The 19,630-nt window shown below is 36.6% G+C and overlaps 1 protein-coding gene across 1 annotated transcript in view; it reads right to left on the bottom strand.

Moving 5' to 3' along the window:
• Window positions 1-19,630, bottom strand: part of DYNC2H1 (dynein cytoplasmic 2 heavy chain 1) — a 380,708-nt gene that overhangs the window by 97,629 nt on the left and 263,449 nt on the right. Inside the window, 1 exon segment of the mRNA XM_043996879.1 lies at window positions 5,974-6,090. Within this exon segment, the coding sequence (XP_043852814.1) occupies window positions 5,974-6,090 (117 nt within the window).

Below are 19,630 nucleotides of genomic sequence, written 5' to 3'. Positions count from 1 at the left end.
GCTATGTTAATGGGGCTTCTCTGTTAGCTGGACCTGGAGAACTAATTTTGTTGTAAATCTTCCCAAGGGTTGGCCGCCCCCTGCACCTTATTTGCTCCGGAAAAAGAGTCTCTCTGCTGGTAAGCCCTAGGGGCAGGATCTTACTATTGGCCAGCCTCAGGTGGGGCTTCACTGCTGGTCAGCAGTGGTGTCAAGGTCTCCCAGGTGGTTTTTGCGGGAAAAGGGGGTGGGGTTGATGAGGGTTCATGCTATTCTGACCAAACTGCTCACTTGACTGGGGGGCTGTTGGTTTTCAAGAGGGCAGGGCCTCATTGGTAGATTGTCCCAGGCTCAGAGCCCTGCTTTAGGCTTCCTTCTGTGAATCTAGTTGTTGCTGCTGCTGCTCTTGGAACTCACTTCCTTCCTACCCAGGCAAGACGGACCTTTCCTGCTAGGCTGGGTAAGCTGCTCCCTGAACAATTCAGAGGCAGATTTTATTGGTTGGGAGAGAAATTTGGGAGAGCTCAGAGGGTTCCTTCCTCACTCCACCATCTTGGCATTGGAAGTTGTCTAATGTAAAGAATTAATTGTTATTTGAGGTTTTTATGACCCCATCTTTTGGCTAGAATTAAAAAAACCTCGGCACAGGCACGGGCCTGGGGCTCCGCAAACTGCATGGTGCTCCACCCACTGGTTGTAGCCATTGCCTTGACGCTGGCATCTCATGTCATCACCACTCGCCAACGCCTACATGGGCCTGGCAAAATTATAATGATTGGAAGCCTAGTGAGCGAAGTCATGTGACTGTCAGAGCTGCCAGCCAATTGGCTGGGGGCTGTAGGTGCTCAGCTGGGGTCTGCTGGGAAGAAGGGAGGTTTTCCGCCATTCTAGCTTGAAGCTGGAAGGGGACAGGATGCTGCTGTGTGTTCTCAGCTGATTCCTGGGTGGTGGTGTTGTTCAGGTTGTATAATTTCCCTTTTCCCCATTTTATTTCCTTTTCCTTGATCCTACTGATCCTGTTTGTGTTTTTTTAAGTTCGTTCCTGTTAAATAAATCCTGCTCTGTTTTGAGGGAGGCTGCCAGTCTCCTTCCTTGCTCCAATATTGTAGCGAGCCACCTAGCTAACACTCCCCAATTAAAAATTGGTCCCTACACTAAGTAATCTTGAACAACTGATTATAGAGACATTTTGTTCTATGACATTTAATAATAGGCTGTCCATATGGAAAAGTCACATATATTCATAAATTAAAATTCTCTGCCTTAATTATATTTTTAAAGGCATCTTCAGTTAATATATAAGTAATAAAATCTCAAGTTGCCATAAGCAGAAGAGGAAGAAATACAGTTAGAGGCAATTATTTTATTAATGTATCACTTTTGAAACATAGTGTAAGATTTCAAACAACATCCTCTATGTTATAAATTTTAAGTAAGGAAATCTGACAATCCTTGGCAGGGGCCAGGGATGCAGGAGGGGGAACTGTTTTTCTAAATGAGAAAATTAAAACCATAAAGTTTATGATAACAAAGGGATACAGAATTACTGATTACTAAAATACTGTTTACTGAAAATGACTTTTCACTGAGCATGTTTTAATTTGAAAAGACTACCAAAGGAAAGTACATTCCAAGTTAATATGCTGGTCCAAAAGCATTATCTGAGGTAGATGATTATGCGGAATATTTTAGGAGCAACACCAGTAAAACTCTAAGATTGCTGCTGGAGTATTTAAGACTATATGCAATTATAAAGATCTAATGTGGATGTTATCTAAGAAAAAAGTTACCAGATTAGAACACCTGCGCATTAAATATTGTATACAAATTGCATCTCTATCCAAGTAAAGAACAGCTCTCTTAAAGGACTTTGGATTGAGAATGAGAAAAATTAAGTTTGAGCTTATTTATAAACTATTTTTACTTCTATATTACTATCCTTGCTTCCTCTCAACAGAGAACCTCACTTCATACTCTATTGTGAAAATGCAGACCACTGTCAGCACTGGCTAGCCCCTGTTTTTACAATTCATAACCCCTGGTCATTACTTCTTTCTCTCTTCCTTTGATCCAATTTCTGATAAAGAGAGAGTACTTCTCATCCAGATCAATGTTTATAATTGTACCCTAAACTTATCCTCTCTGGTCTCCTCCAGAAGCTTGCCTCTTTAAATTATTTCCCCAGCTCCTTCAATTATTTCCCCTTTCTTTAGCCTTTACTCTCTACCTATATACTGGCTCATTTCTTGTTGCTTGTTCCCAGGTTTCTCTGTCCTTAAAAAACAAAAACAAAACAAAACAAAAAAATCAATAATCAACCATACAACAACAAACAAAAACCCTTCACTTGACTCTATCAGCTCCTTGAGGTATCTTACTATATATAGCCTTCCTTCCTTTCTTTTAAAAAAAGCAATCTATCTATACTAACTCTCTCCCCTTCCTTTCCTCACCCAGTTTTCAACCCTTTACAAACAAAGCACATCCAACCACTTGAATGAATTCCCTCTTTCCAAGATTATCAAAGTCCTTTTGATCTTCAAAAGCCAATGGAGTACATTCATTTTTTCATCTCTACCTCATAAAACAAGAAGTTCCCTTCCTGTCTCAGTTCATTTCCATCTAAAGTAAGCTTTATCTGATTCCCCGCCCCTCACTGTTAGTGATCTTTCCCCGCCTTCAAGTTATATATATATTTGTGTGTGTGTTTGTGTGTGTGTGTACACACATACACACACATATATTGTTATGGTTATGATTATCCATTTATATATCACATCCCCCTAATGGAATGGTAAGCTCTTTGAGAATAGGGATTGTTTTTAGTTTAATTTTGTCTATTTCCAAAGTTTTTCTAGCTCAGTGCCCTGCATATGTTAGTTGTTTAATAAATGTTTGCTGAATTATTGGACTGGATGGTCTTGGGAGAAAATTCCTTACTGTAAAAAATTGGGTAGTGATAAGTTACGACAAGGTCATAGGAAGAGACATTGTGCTGTTCAAGACCCAAAGGGATTCATTTTTTTTAAAGGCCCATTTTCAGCAAACTTGCTCTATTCATTGGATTAAATGTACTGGACTAAAAGAAGAATCCCAGCCTGTTACTAAATTGTTATTTGATCTTAGGCAATCACTTCACTTAATTTTATTAAAAATATAATTGAGATTCCCATATCTGCTAAAGTATGAATGTACTGTAGTCTTGTCCAAATGGAAATTCACTCTACCATTGTGGATCTGTAACTCCTTTCAAACTTAAATATACTCTTAAAGAGTTCCCTGGGGACATCAAGAGGTTCTTCTAACTTGATCTGTTTGAGGCAGATCTTAAACTTAGTTCTTCCCATCTCCAAAACTTGCCCTCTACACCCTGTGCCATAGGGCTTCTAACTCCTAAAGTATAAATAATAAAAATGATACGAGTCATCAGTCTACAAAAAGATTGGCTGGGGTATCCACCCAGCCAGTTCATGGAAGATCAATAAATAAATTAACATTTATTAAGAACCTCCTATGTGTAAGGCATTGTGCTAAATTCTGGGGATACAATTAATAAAAATAAACTATTTTCATTATTATTATCATCATCATTATCATTGACATGGGACTTAGGACAGGACAGACATATCAAGGAGTCAATGGACCATTAAGTTTAAAACTGGTCAACCTAAGAAGTAAGGGGAGATAAATTCTGTAGCCAGGAAAGTCATTTGGTTTGGCTAGTACCTGAGCTAGGAGACAGATAACCCCACAAGTCAGGACTATCATTTCAAAAAAGAACCCCCCCACTCACTAGAAATCTTTCACTGACCCCACCCCACCTGGCAAAAGGAACTTTCCATTGTCAGGTGGTCGCCACAATCTATCTTCTATAAAAGATTTGGCCTTCCTTCTGTTCTGGGAGGAGAATGTTTCTAAGCTATCTCCTCCCCTTGAGGCTAAGTCTTCATCTTCCCTCTAGGTAATTTTCTCTAGTGCCCAATAAAGGACCATTTTAATTCTAATTGGACTGTGTGCAAGAGTGTAATTCTTTACAGAGAAATACCTAAGGACCCCCACCACTTCTTTCCCCTAAGACAATCATCATCATATACCCTACCCTCAAGGAGCTTACAAACTAATGGAGGAGACAACATGTAAGCAAATATATACAAAGCAAGCTATATACATGATAAACAGGAAATAACTAAAACAGAGAAAGCAATGGAATTAAGAGGGGATAGGGAAGGCTTCCTGTAGAAGGTGGGATTTTAGTAGAAAGCCAGGCAGGCAGTTCAGCAGTAAAGACAGAGAAATGAGAGCATTCCAGGCAGGGGGACAGACAGAATACATATCAGTGAGCCAGGTTATGCAGGACTTTGAATGTCAAACAGCATTTTGTATTTGCTCCTGGAAGTGATAGGAAGCCACCAAAATTTTTGAGTAGCGGGATAATATGATCAGACCTGTGCTTTAAGAAAGTCACTTTCATGGCTGAGTGGAGGATGCCCTGGAATGGAGAAGGATTGAGCAGGCTGACCACCTGCAGGCTACTGCAGGAGTACGACTGAGATAATGAGGGGCCTGCCACTGGAGTGGTGTTAGTGTCAGAGGAGAGACAGAGGTATATTCAAGAGATGTTTCAAAGGTGAAATCGACAGGCCTTGGCTACAGATTGGATATGGGAATGAGAGATAGTGAGGAAATCAAGGATGACTCCTTGGTTGCAAGTCTGTGAGACGGTGTTAGCCTTTATAGCAATAGGGAAGGTGAGGCGGGGCAAGGATTAGGTAGAAAGAAAATTAGTTCTGTTTTGGACATATTGAGTTTAGATGTCTTACTGGACATGCAGCTAGAGATGTCTGAAAGTCTGTGGGTGACTAGAGATTGATGGTCACCAGAGAGATTGGGCAGGATAGGAAATTTGAGAATCATCATCATAGAGATGATATAGAGATAATCAATCCACAGGAGCTGATGAATCACCAAGAGATTAGTATAGAAGGAGAAAAGAGAGGGCACCAGACAGACGCTGAGGGACAATGCTGGCTGGAGGGTGTAATCTGATGAGGATCCAGCAAAGGTAAGAGAAGAAATAACTATACTTCAATGAAGGGAGGAAACTGAATTTCTCCTTATTCACTAAAGATAAAAGAAGCATATACATTTACACTATCCTACCTAGCAAGATCTGAGATGCAAATATTCAAAACTTAGAATCCAAGATAAGCTCTTTAGAGATATCAGGTGAGCAAAGAGAGAAAACAACCCTGGCCCAAAGGAGCTGATGTTCTCTTGGGGGAAACAATAAGTAAATATAAAATATATACAAAAAATATTACAAGGTAATTTTGCATGGGAAGGAACCAGCCCTTGAGAGGATAATGAATGGTCTCATGTAATAAGTGGTATTTGAACTGAGGTTTGAATGGAAATTAGGAAATCTAAGCAGCAAGGTAAAGAAGAATGCATTCCAGGTTTGTCAAAAGTCATCTATGAGGATGTGGCTGAACATAGATATGTAAAAAAGATGAAACATGCAGTGAGCCTGGAAACAGACTTGAGCCAGATTTGTAAAAGAGTTTTAAACACCAAAGAGAAAAGTATATATTTGATCCTATAGGTAATAAGGAACCACTGGACTTCTCTAGCAATGGAACAATATGGTCAGAATGGTCCTTTGGCCCTATATAGAGGATGTACTAATGAGAAGGGGAATTAGAGCAAGAGAGACCAATGACAATGGTACTGCAATTGTCTGAATGAATGGTGATGAATGAGGGCCTGCATTAGGTGGATGGTCATGTGAGAGTGAGAACATAAACATGGGATTGGTTCAAAGGCAAAGACAATGAAAGAGAAAGAGAAAGTTAGAAAGATGGACGTGTTCAATGCTGGGTGGTGGTGCATTTCACAGATACAGACAGTTTTAAGTCTTTTGGTGGGGGGAGGGGTAAAGATTGATGGAAGAAGGGGAAAGTTCACAGTTTTTTAATGTGAAATGACAGAACATACCTGATTAAGTTTCTTCCATAGATTAAGTACAGGAGAAAGTTCATTAGACCAGATTTCTCTATCAAACTTGGAGCCAGATGTTACTAATCTACCCAGGATCCTCAATTGTGAAATAACCTAAAGAAAAAGAATAACCAAGAGTAAATATATAGATATATTTATGTGTGTGTATACACACACACACACACACACACACACACACACACCATTTCAATGAAAATAGAAGAAATGGGGTGGATACAAAATATGCAACAATTCATTTTTTAAAAATTAAACACATCATGATCAGGTTTAAATCATATTCTCTTCTTATTCTCTACTTTTAGGGTATTTAATAAAAAGCATACTAGGGAAAACTATCATTTAAAAAAGCATGAGTGAGAAGTAGATTATGTTCATGAGGAACTGCCCCTCTGGACAAAACTTTCCTCTCTCCCTTTTCTATATTGTTATTAACATATTGTTAGTTAGCATAGGTTATTATATTTTGTTATTTTGACTGTTTCATCAAGGAAACAAAGCGGGGACTGTAATGATTGGAATGATGCCACCTGCTGGAGACTTACTGTAGAAAAGTTCCGCCATGAGGTGAAGGTCTCTGAGGGCAAGACCATGCGTCTTTTCTTTGGCGTCAGGAAGTGACGTTTGCAAGTGGGAGGAAGAAGGGGGAGCCTGGCGCTCTGACTCACTCTCTTTCTGGAGGACTCTGGTGGAGAAGGGAGCTACAAATGCGCTCTCCCTTTAATAGATGGAGGAATCTAGGCCTTTCTCTCTCTCTTCACCAAATTCTTATTCTCCTTAATAAATGATTAAAAGTCTAACTCTTGCTAAAGCTTATAATTTATTGGATATTTTTAGACAGATTAGCTAGAATTTTAGCCCCATTACAATTTTGATATCTCAGTTCTAACCAAGATTGCTACAATTATTCATGTTGTGATCCTAAGAAAAGTCACTTAAGGGCCATTAGTACCTTTTCCTATGGAAAAATGGAAATGTATATATTATTCAAGGGATTAATAATCTGATTTAATAAATTCCTCCTTACTTTTTAATACACCAAAGATCCATTATTTTATGGCATGGGCACTCACTCTACAAATGAAGGTCACAATACCTTTGTGGCTTACCTAGCAGATGGTCTTCAGGAATTAAAGTGATCAAAATGATCACTATGTGGCCAATATTCCAGTGACAACTTTCACATTGGTTTATAGAAAAATATGCAGTGCATTGCTGAAAACCCTTTGGCAACATTTTCCCACATTAGAAGGAAGGACCTGCCAAAACTTACATACTGCTACCATAAGCTTCAAGAACTTAGTTACCTCTACACCAGAGTGAAGTTTCTGAGTAGGATAATTTCTACTCCAGTGGAAGATTCCATCCTTTTAATTAAATTATATTTAAAATTTTGAAGGACAATAGATTGTTCCCTTTACTAAAGTCTTACTTTGATAGCTTATCATGGTATAAAGGTAACCCTGAGTTCTTAAAGGTTATATCTTCCAGCAGATAACCAACTTCTGGAAGGTCTGACAAGAGTGCAAGGGCTTTAGACATAGACCAAAAGACAGACCACATATCTTTTGCTGAAGAACTTGTCCTGAAAGACTCTTTTTCTCAGAAAACTGGCCACTATCTAACAAATATTTTTGGCCACAGCAACTGTAGGCCCTTTACTATGGCATGGTACTATCCATACTATGGTCTGTATGGAAGTACTAAAACATAACTTAAGTATGGAACCTTAAAGCTTTGCAGTAATCAATTTTTTAAAATAGGAAAAGATGAAGATATCTAAAAGGATAATAAATGTTTTAGAAAAGTTCTACATAATTAGTAAAATTTTTGGACATTATTTGAAACATAATCATTTAAAGTCCTAATATCTAAGGCATATTGATTTAAAACTGCTTATTCAATGTTTACTGTCAGATTCCTCACATGTAGTCAGTGACTAGTCAATGACTTAAAATCATCTTTCTTAGATACTGCCATCAAGAACAAACAGGCTTTTAGATGAACTGTTTCTGTGGTTATCTATGATAGCTGCCATGTATATATGGTGGGGTGATGCACTGGAAGCAGGATGGGTTTGGAGTGCCACGACCTGGGGTTACATTGTGGGTTCAGTAACTTCCTCAAAGTATTACCACATGCACGTCTCTCACTTTCTCCGGGACTCAGTTCCCCTCATTCATAAAATGAGTGGTTTGGACTAGATGACTTCTAAGTTCACTTCCAGTGTTAAATTTATTCCCCATCAGTCCATGAATTAGAACATAAATAAGGCTTTCAAGCATGAAATCCAGACATTTCATTAATATTTCCTTCTTCTTTTTTTTTTTTTTGGTGAGGAAATTGGGGTTAAGTGACTTTCCCAGGGTCACACAGCTAGTAAGTGTCAAGTGTCTGAGGCTGGATTTGAACTCAGGTCCTCCTGACTCCAGGGCCGGTTCTCTACCCACTGCGCCACCTAGCTGCCCTAACATTTCCTTCTTAAAAGAAGAAACTGGATTATTTGTCTTATACCTCAATTGCCATTTATCTAAGAATCATCTGATTTTATCTTGTATAATTAATGTTAACTTGAAGACAGTGGTCATAGTATTTAACTCTGTGGAAACTGACACAATCTACCCGTGATTATTCTCTAAACCACATTCATATTCATATCTCTACTACTATAATTGAGATACAGTTGGAATACTGGTAGATGCAAAGAGAAAGACATTTTCATAAGATCAATACATCAAAGATCAACATTATTGAATGCAACTGGCTTATTAGTTTTCTGCTTTAACTTCATGAAAGATATGGTTGTTATTCATTTTTTAACATATTGTACATCACTTCCTGTTTTTCTGGGGTCTCATAGCACGCAAAATTTGTAATAAAATGAACCCCATTAATCTTTTGGAATGAATACACTATTGTAATTGTTAAACATCCACAATCATACAGTTATAGTCAAGTTACTCCTGAAGTTTTTTGAGTGATTTTCTAATCTTAAAAATTTGCAAGATGAGCAGTGTTTCACTTTTCTTATGTTTCTCTGATAAATATTTCATTTGCTTTAGCTGAACCTTATAACAGCATCTCATTTATCAGACTTGCTAGACCACAAAGCATTCACTAGTTGGTAGTCAGAGGAAGTGCTATTTTTAACTTTTGCCAACATTTGCTATCACTTATTCTTGTTTTTAAATTGTCAAACATGACGGAAAACAATAGAATTTGAGTGAAACATTTATCAAGGAACGTGAGCTTCATTTGTTAAAATGAAAGTAAAATTATAACTTTAAGTAAATATTTACCACTGAAAATAATTTTATCACTTACATCATCAGATTTCATCTGTAGTACCCCACCTATAAATATCTTAAGTTATTAAAATGGAACATGTTCTAGACTTCTAAAACCTATCATTTAAAATATGTAACAATATTTCTAATTGATTCAATTCATAAATTTATCAGAATAAATCCTGTCATATAACTACTAATGTATAGTATCGTTAAAAATTAGAGAGAAGAATTGCAAGTTTGTACACCATCTGTGTTAAAAATGCAAATTCACAACTTCTATAAATTGCAATGTTTTATCTATTGTTTATAGAGACAAGATTTTCATTAAAGAAACTCACCTATTGTGTCTTAAGATTTATAAAAAATATTCTCAGAAAATCCTGTGAGGTATGCCTAAGTTAATTCAGGAAAAACTATGTGGTATAATACAGTAGAGGAAATGAATAGTCAAGGCAAAGGATACTGTATTTTATTTTGTAGATGATGTTTGGATCTAGTACACATAGTTACTGCTACCCACATTACATATTCCAACTTCTCTATGCCTGCCCATTCTGGTTGTAATATTTGTCTATGTGCTCTCAAGAATCCAGCAAGAGATCTAACCAACATGTTCCAGAAAGTCCAGATCTTTGACATGGCAAAACTATCCACTGATTAATCAATCCTTTGTTTCCATTAATTGAACAGTCTATTTTTCCCAGTCACACATTTTCTCTAATGGCATCCTTTTACGCTACTTCTGCACAAGTGCTTATTGCAGCCTACTTTTGTCAATTCATGTGCCTTCAGGGTGACCTAACTTCAATCTTCAGAGACAGGTAGAGCAACAATTAGAGCCCAGAATAAAAGAAATATTGTGTTGAAAGATGATTCTTTAGCTCAGGGAGCAGCTGGTAGGTCATTAAAAGCTGTAATTTCTTATGCTAGTATCTGACCAAAGACAGACTCACACATGCATGTACACACCACACACACACACACACACACACACACACAACACAAATATGCGGCTCTATGGGTTAACCATGCAAATGTATAACACAATGTGGATAGTAAATATTTATAATCCACTTGGTTTTTGCCTTTGAATGATTACTTAGGGTGCTTTGCAATATTCCAGCACTTTATAAAATTATACTAATAACATTCATTAAAGAAGAACATTTGAAGGATTGCACTATCTACTGGGAATCCTGTTTGCTATCTGAACTGTACCAGAAATCCTCTATCACAATGACACACACTTTTATCGAGCAGACCTCTGTTTCTGCCCTTACTTGTATATACAATCAGTGACTGTAAAACAAGTCATCCTGTTGTTAAGCTTTCAAATAACTCTGTATGACATAGGGCTTCCATCCTTCTGACCTAGATTATAGAATGATGAGGTTAAAAAAGAAGAGAGCTATAGAAGAAAAGGAATCGATAGCATGTCACCAACCTTGCCCAAGAAACAAATTCAGAAAATTAGAATGGATCATATAAAAGCTAATAGCTATATAAGGCAGCAAGAAATACTGAAGCAAAGTCAAAAGACTGCAAAAAAAGGAAAAGGATATCTCACAGCAAATCAACTGATCTGGACAATAGGTCTAGGAGAAAAAAAACAATCATTGGAATATCTCAATACTATGACAAAAAAAAAGATCCTAGATATCACATTTCAAGAAATCTTAAAAGAAGAACTGTAAAGATATCTTAGAATCAGAGTGCAAAGTGAAGAAAGAATTTACCAGTCACTTCTTGAAAGAACCTCAAAATGAAAACTTCCAGGAATATTATACCCAAAATATAGAATTTTCAGGTCAATTAATCAACAAATAAACATTTTTTAAGTTCCTACAATGTGTCAGGCACTGTGCCAAGTGCTGAGGACATAAAAAGGCAAAAGACAGACACTGCCTTGAAGGAGCTTATAATCTACTGGAGGAATCTACAATCTAATGAGTCAAAGAAAAAATTTCAGAAATCAAAGGATACAGGCTCAGTCAAAAATAAACTACTCAGCAAAATGGAAGGCATTGCTACTGGTAAAAGAAAAATTAGATTGAATGAAATAGAGGACTTCCAAATATTTTTGCTAACAAAAGCCAGAGGTGTTTGGAAACTCTGGAGTTCAACATAAGAGTTAAGAGAAACATAAAAAGGTAAACATGAATGAACAACCATAAAGGACCAAACAAGGACACACTCCTTATATCCAAATATCATTAAATGATACATGTGTTCCTTCTGAACTCTATCATCATCAAGAGACACAGAGTCTAAGGTCTGAGAGTGGTTCTGTTATGTCTTAATTATCTTAAGAGAAGAATGAAAAGAGAAGATAACAGGAATACACTTGGGACCGGGGAAGGTCAGGGGAAATTATCTCACATAAGTAGGGTGCACAAGATATCTATACAAAGGAGGGGGACGGGGAGGGAGAACAGCTGACATGTGAATCCCACTCTCATCTGAGGTGATAAAAGGAAGAATGCATACATACACAGAGAGTTTGGGTATGAAATCTGTCTTGCTCAACAAGGAAAGGGAAAGGGGAGAAGGGGGAATCAGAAAGAGGAGAGATTAAGGGAGAGATTAGTCTGAATCAAACAAAGAATTCACAGAAATATTTATAGTAAAGTCTCTGCTTTAAGTAAAAAAAATTATAGCACTTTTGAGAAGAAAAAGAGTGGGAATCTGAGAGTGGTACCTACTGGGGCATGCAAAACAAGCTACGGTATATAAATATGATGTAATACTATTGTGCTGTAAGAAATGATGACAGTGATGATTTCAGAGAAACCTAGGAAGACATGAACTGATGAAGAATAAGTGAACAGAACTAGGAATAACAATTATACAGTGAAAACAAGACAGTGAGATAAACAACTCTGAAAGAATTAGGAACTCTGATGAGCAAAATGACCAAACATGATTCCAGAAACCAATGATGAAACACACTACCCACCTTCTAACAGAGAGAATCGTGCATATATATTTTTTGGACCTAGTCAATGCAGATTTTTTTTACTAGATTATATAAATGTATATGTATAGTGATTTTTTCATTAGTTATCTATGGGTGAGGAGGATATGGAGCAGGAGAAAGGGTGATTTTTTGACTGCGAAAATGAAATTTCATTTAACAAAAAAGTTAGCTATAAAAAAATCTTCACAAATCTTTCCATTTTTCATCAATTTCTTATGTGTCTCTAGTTTTAATCCTAAATGCCCTGAAGATGACCTGGCTTAATTAGGCCTAGTTAAGTGTTTTGTTTTGGTTTTGGGGGGGGGGGTTGTTGTTGTTGTTACTATCCATAAGACTTTGAAGATAATGTGTTTATAGTCCATAGTATAGTATTGCTCTTAGCTGTCAAATCTCTAGGTTTGGGACAAAAACTAAGTGTTTGCTGGCTTAGACACTTTCTATTCTCTTTTGATTATCTCACTATCATATGTGGGTTTTTTTTTAGGAAATGGAAAATGAATATGCGGAATACAGTTACTTGAAGATTTGGAAACTGTATCATTGTCCTTTAGCCACATTTTTATCATTAACAGCTTATTAAGTAGATCAAAGATGGAGTTTCCTCAACTTCATGTCATATATTCTCATAGTTTTTCTTACCTTTTTGTTTGTATTGTTTCTTGATGTTATAGTTTTACTATACACAGCTAGCTGATTGGAAATGACTCACATTGTTTTTTAAATAATAAAGTATTTTTTTTCCGTTACATGTAAAGATAGTTCTCAACTTTGTTTATACAAGCTTACAATTTCAGATTTTTCTCCCTCCTCCCCTCCTCCCCCCCATCCCCCTAGACAGCAGGTAATCTGATATAGGTTATATATATATATAACACACACACACACACATAATAACATTAATCCTATTTCGCATTAGTCATGTTATAGGAGAAAAAATCAGAGCAATGATGAAAACCTCAAAATAGAAAAAACAACAGTATCAAAAACAAAGAAATAGTATGGTTCACTTCAGCATCTTATACTCCGCAGTTCTTTTTTTTTTCTTTTTTTTCTGGATTTGGAGATCCTCTTCCCTTCCATCACAAATTCCCTGGAAACTTTCTGTGCCATTGCATTGGTGAGAAGAATATAGTCATCACAATAGATCAACACCTCAATGTGATGATACTGTGTACAATGTTCTTCTGGTTCTGCTCATCATGACTCACATTTTTAATCAGTCTTTTCCAATCTATTAAAATGTAATCAATTTTCATTATTTTAAAATAATTTGATGGGGAAGCTAGATGGCACAGTGGATAAAGTTCAAATCCACTCTCAGACACTTGACCATACTTACTAGCCTGTGTGACCTTGGGGCAAGTAACTTAACATCCATTGCTCCGCAAAAATAATAATAATAACAATAATTTGAATGCTCACCATGTCTAATACATTTAAATCTTTTCTTGAATAAACTATGTACACTACATAGACACCAGGCTTCTAAGCCTTTAGCCTCGCTCACTTCATACTCCTAAACAACAACAAAAAGTGGCTGTTCTTCTCTATGTCTACTTTTGCATTACTGTCACCAAAATAAGCAAAACCAACCAAGAAAGTGATGGTTTGATATCATATACAATATTCAATGCCCATAATCTTCCACCTTTCTAATGAAAGGGGAGAAAGAGATATAACTCCATAGTATTACATTTTCAAAGGCACTACTGTAATCAGTACAAACCCAGATGGCTAAGTGTCTTATGAAGCTGATGTTCTTTATTGCTTTTTGCACATTAAATAAAAACTGCTAATTTCCTTATCTGCCTCTTCTTAGAAAACCTGGGAGCCAGACTTACATTTAGCTGAAACTTCCTTTTGTCTTCTGGTTTAATTTATGCCCAAAATGTCAAAATGGTTAAGGTTAAATTCCTCCAGTAGTACACTACTCATTGGTCATGGAACAAAGACCCCACACTTAGAGTTACAACAATTAAATTAAAGCTTGTAGACGGTTCAAAGAGGGTGATTAGAAAAGGACCACAGAAGACTCAGGGACATTGTGTCAGGAGTGAACTCAAATCTATACCCATGAGAGGAACAATCAGTTTAAGAAACTAGAGGTGTTTTTGCCTGGAAAAGAGATGATTTAATTGTCTTCAATTATTTAAAAAACTATTCTATAGAAGAAGGATTTAACTTATTTTGCTTAGACTTCACAGCAGAACTTGGAGTAGAGAGGAAGATTTGGGGTTTGTCATAAATTAGTTTGGTTTGTTATAAAATGAGTTTGAGGTGTGTTATATAAGAAAAATCTTCCCCAAAATTAGCACTATCCAAAAGTGAAACATGTTGCCTTTGTAGAGAGCAAATTATCTATCACTGAAAGTCTTTAATCAGAGACTGAATGACCACTTGTTGGTAAAGTAGAGGGGATTCTTGTTCAGATAAAAGCTGGAAAAGAACAATATCCGAATCCCTTTCCCCATGCAAGTTCAGATAGTTTTTTAAACAGTCCTTGAGCCTTGGTTAGCTCAAAGGACTATAGACTCAGCCCACTGATATAAATTCCTGATTCCTGAGTACAAGCAACCCCAAAGGGTTCCAAGGCATGCCATGAGGCTTTGCTGATGGAAAATAATGGGTAACTCAAGCAAGGAAACTTTAACTCAGCTGAATCATTTCAAGGTATCTTCAATATATTTCATGCTGAATATCCTTCTACTTTGCCTAAGTAAATCTCCTTTTTTTAAATGATGAATGACCTATGAGTGTCTCATTTTCTCTCCAATTTCAGATATAAACTACTAGGGTATAAATACGCGTGAGTTAGGACAGCCTTCAAAAATTCTTTCCCTCTATTACCTGCACCAGTGATATCAAACTTAAACAGAAACAAATCCCTGCTACATACTGACTTTAAAAACCACAAATTAACATTATCTATGTTTTATTTCATTTTTATTAATTTTGTTAGAATTTACCAATTAAATTTTAATCTGGTTTGCACCAGAGCATTGAGGCAAGTGGATTCTTAGCTGTGTGTTTGATGCTTCTGCCCTATACAATAGGCCTGAAGCCAAATTAGTTTAACTTATTGCACCTGATTTTCTCACTTCTTCATATTTGCTCTGAATATTTTCCCCATAAGCAATGCATATATATGTGTGTATCTGTATGCACTACATATATATGCATATACATGTAGAAACATACACACCAAAGGTCTGACTACCTTCCTTACTAATTTTTTAAAAAAATCAAACTAGATCTGCAAGTGCCTCAAAGACATATTATGCTCCATTACATGCATTATGACATTTAAATGAGAGGCGAATTAGGTTCTGAGGTTGTATAAATGATGCTAAATAGTTTTGCATTCTTAAAAACACTAAAGTGGATATGGATGAGTATAATGTCTACAATAAGAGTAAACATTATTAGTTGAAATCTTGTAACAAACCAAGAATGGGTTTCACTACAGGTTCAGAGATAGATAGGGAGAAGGGTGAAGTTTTGCCATTTCCTTGTACTCTGGAGCAGAAAATAAGCATTTCCCAGAAACAGATGAGTCAAGGTAATATAGAAAGAGCATGGAGTTGTAAAAAGAGATGCTAAACTTTGGATGTCAGAAAGACCTGGATTTGAATTGCCACTTCACTTTGTCAGCTTTGTGACCCTGGACAAGTTATTCAGCTGTTATGAGTCCTACTTCCTTATTTCAAAAATGGGGGGGGGTGCTGCAGCTAGATGGGGCAGTGGATAAAGCACCGGCCCTGGATTCAGGAGTACCTGAGTTCAAATCTGGCCTCAGACACTTGACACTTACTAGCTGTGTGACCCTGGGCCAAGTCGACTTAACGCCCCATTTGCCCCGCTAATTAATAAATAGGGCACAAAATCATACATAACGTGTAAGGTTTGTTGTAAGGATCGAATGTGCTTCACAATCCTTAAAAGCTCTTGAAATGCAAATTATCACAATCATCACCTATTTGAAAGGAATTGGGATAGAGAAAATACTTATAATCTGGGAAAATTGGAAGGATACAATTAAAAATATTTTCCCCTTGGGGCAGCTAGATGGCACAGGGATAAAGCACTGGCCCCTGGATTCAGGAGTACCTGAGTTCAAATCCGGCCGCAGACACTTAACACTTACTAGCTGTGTGGCCACTGGGCAAGTCACTTAACCCCCAATTGCCTCACCGAAAAAAAAAAAAAAAAATTAAAAAAAATTTTTCCCCTTTAGATTGGGAGGTAAAATAAAATTGTTAGATTTTAAACATTAAAACAATGAGGTTAAAGAAATTATTTTAAGAAATTTTTTAGATACAGGGGAAATTTTTTATCACAATATGGATGCCTAGTCAATTTCAGAGAACCAGTCTAGCTAAGTACAGGGAGGTACACTGCTAATAGTGCTATAGGATAGTGAATTTTGAATTATATCATTCTTTGGAAGAGATCTGAGGGGACATACTTTACAGAATCTCAAAAATGGAAATAACTTCAAAGGCCAGTTAGTGCACCCCTCCTTGAATATGAAATTCCTTTGCAATGTCACCATGAATCCCTTCTCTCCACTCACACAGATACCACTTTAGCTCCTGCACTCATCACCTCTTGCCTGGATTATTACAATAGCCTCCTAGTTGGTTTCCCTGCTTCTAGACTCTACCTATTCCAGTCTATCTTCCACAAAGTTGCCAAAGCAATTTTTCTTAAGCACACATCTGACTGACTCCAATAGTCAATAAATTCCAGTGGATCCCTCTAAGATCAAATATAACTCCTCTGTTTAGTTTTGAAAGCCCTTCACCACTCAGCCCTAATTTGCCTTCGTAGTCTATATACATTTTCCCCTTCTTGCTCTCTACAGTCCAACAGAACTGGCCTTCATTTTGTATGACACTCTCTCAGTGATTTTATACATTTGCTAACACCCACGACAAGGGTGGGAAGACTATATATTGGAAAGCAGTACAACTGTGGTAGCAGAGTGATCAAAGATTGTTGAAATGGGGCTGATAGATCTTAAGCTCCATTAATACTGGTCACCATTATCATCTGCCAAAGGCAGAGAAGAAGGCAGCAACCAGAGGGGAAAAAAAACCCAGACAACAGCAAACATTCCCACCTCTGCTGTGAAGCCAAGCAGCTGAATTGAAGGATATCTTCTTTGTCCTCCCAATTTTTCTCTCTTTCATCTTTCTAGACAGAAATTCAAATTATAAGTCTTCAACTTCCTTTCTGCTGATTATCATGGTTTGCAGGGATACTTTATGTAAGGTAATTTATTTGAATTTTAAAAGTTTGTGCTCCACTGTATTGTTTAATATGGGGGCAGCTAGATGGACAAAGGGTAGAGCGCTAGGCCACCTGAGTTAAAATCCAGCCTCAGACACTTACTAGCTGTATGACTCTGGGCAAGTCATTTAACCTGTTTGCCTCAGTTTCTCATCTGTAAAATGAAGTGGAGAAGAAATGGCAACCACTCAGTATCTTTGCCAAGAAAACCCAAACGGAACCACGGAGAACCAGATATAAATGAAACTAAACTGAACAAGAACAGCAACATAATATTGAATGACTTCAGTTACATCCAAGTATATAAAGGAGTGGCTATAGGGATTTTTTGTATTTCACAACCTTCCACTTTGTATTGGAGGCGGAAAAGACCATCTGCAGATGTTTCGTAAGTCATTTATTCTGTATTCATTTTATAACCCCTTTAAACTCAACAGCAGAAAGAAAATTTCACATGAATCTGGGGCTACTTTGTTTCCCTTATGACCTATGAACCCTTATGCCTAACTTAGTGAGATAGAGAGCATAGCTGGTTCGTGATCCTAAAAATCTTCCATTTCCAACTGAGGAGGGTGTGGAGGCAACAGGTAAGAGAAAAAGCCAGCCCCAGGTGCTATGATAGGTAAAGAACTCTCAGCTCTATTCCTTTCTGGTTAAGGAGGGGAGTACTAAAAGCTTTCCATCATTACATTTGGAAGTTACAACTGGGAGTTCTTCCTGTCTAATTTTTATTTAGGTATCTTGTCTCCAGGTTTTCTTCCATTGGGAATTTAACAATATCAATTTGAAGCAGGTTTTTTTTTCCTTCCAGAAAGCATTCTTCAAGCATTTATCATATTAGTACTATTAAAGTGTAATTTTAATCTTGACGGTTTTCAAAATTTTCCATTTTAAATATTTTTTATTACTTCATCTAGTAACTTGAATTGAAAGCTTAATGAAGACCAATATTAGCTAATTTTATTTTTAGTAGGTTTTATGGATATGTCACCTAAATTTTACTTGTTTCTTTCTCTCAAAGAACCATCTCTAATAACAAAGAAACTGAATAAGAGGGGAAGAAAATCATCAAAAACAATTAACACATCAAAAAAGTCTGACATAAACAATGTTCAAACCCATAGAACTCTAGCTCTGAAAAGGAACATAACTTCTTTGGAATCAAACTTGGTCATTATAATTTTGCAACATTCAGTTTTGATTACTTTGTGGTGGTTGTTCTTTTACACCATTATATTCATTGTATTGTTGTTCTCTTAATTTTGATTGCTTCGTTTTGTATCAGTTCATATGTCTTTTCACACTTCTCAATATTCATTATGTTTGTCATTTCAAAAAGCTTAGTGATTATCTACTTCATTCAAGAAACAAAATTTGTTTAGCCATTCCCCAACTGATAGGCATCTATTTTACTTCCAATTCTTTACCACCACAAAAAGTACTGTTATAAATATGTTGTCATATGAGGTCATTCTAAATTTTACTAATTTTATTTGTGTATTTTCCTGATTAGCTGTTGAGAAATCAGATACTTCACATTTTCTTCTATTTTTCTCAGTCTTTTGACTTTGGTTTTTGTTTCTTGATGAATGTCTCATGGAATCATTAGCTTCCACTTGACCAAATCTAATTTTTAATGAATTATTTTCTTCAGTGAGGCTTTGTACCTCTTTTACCATTGGGCCAATTCTGATTAAGGAGTTCTTTTCATCATTATTTTCCGTGCCTTTTAAAATAAGCTGTTAATCCTCTTTTCATACTTTTCTTGCATAGCTCTCATGTCTTTTCCTGATTTTTCCTCTTTAGTGCTCTTAATTTTAAAAATAATTTCTTGGGGCAGCTAGGTGGTGCAGTGGATAGAGCACCGGCCCTGGAGTCAGGAGTACCTGAGTTCAAATCTGGCCTCAGACACTTAACACTTACTAGCTGTGTGACCCTGGGCAAGTCACTTAACCCCAATTGCCTCACTAAAAAAAAAATAATAATAATTTCTTTGTTCTTTTTTTCCTCTTCTTTAACTATTCTAAGAATTCTTGTTGGGCTTGTATCCAATCTCCATTTTTCTTTGAGGGAAGGA

Source organism: Dromiciops gliroides, chromosome 3 (assembly GCF_019393635.1).
Source record: "Dromiciops gliroides isolate mDroGli1 chromosome 3, mDroGli1.pri, whole genome shotgun sequence".
In the NCBI taxonomy this organism is placed as follows: domain Eukaryota; kingdom Metazoa; phylum Chordata; class Mammalia; order Microbiotheria; family Microbiotheriidae; genus Dromiciops; species Dromiciops gliroides.
Note: the sequence above shows the minus strand (reverse complement) of the source record. Positions and strands in the feature narration are given on the sequence as shown.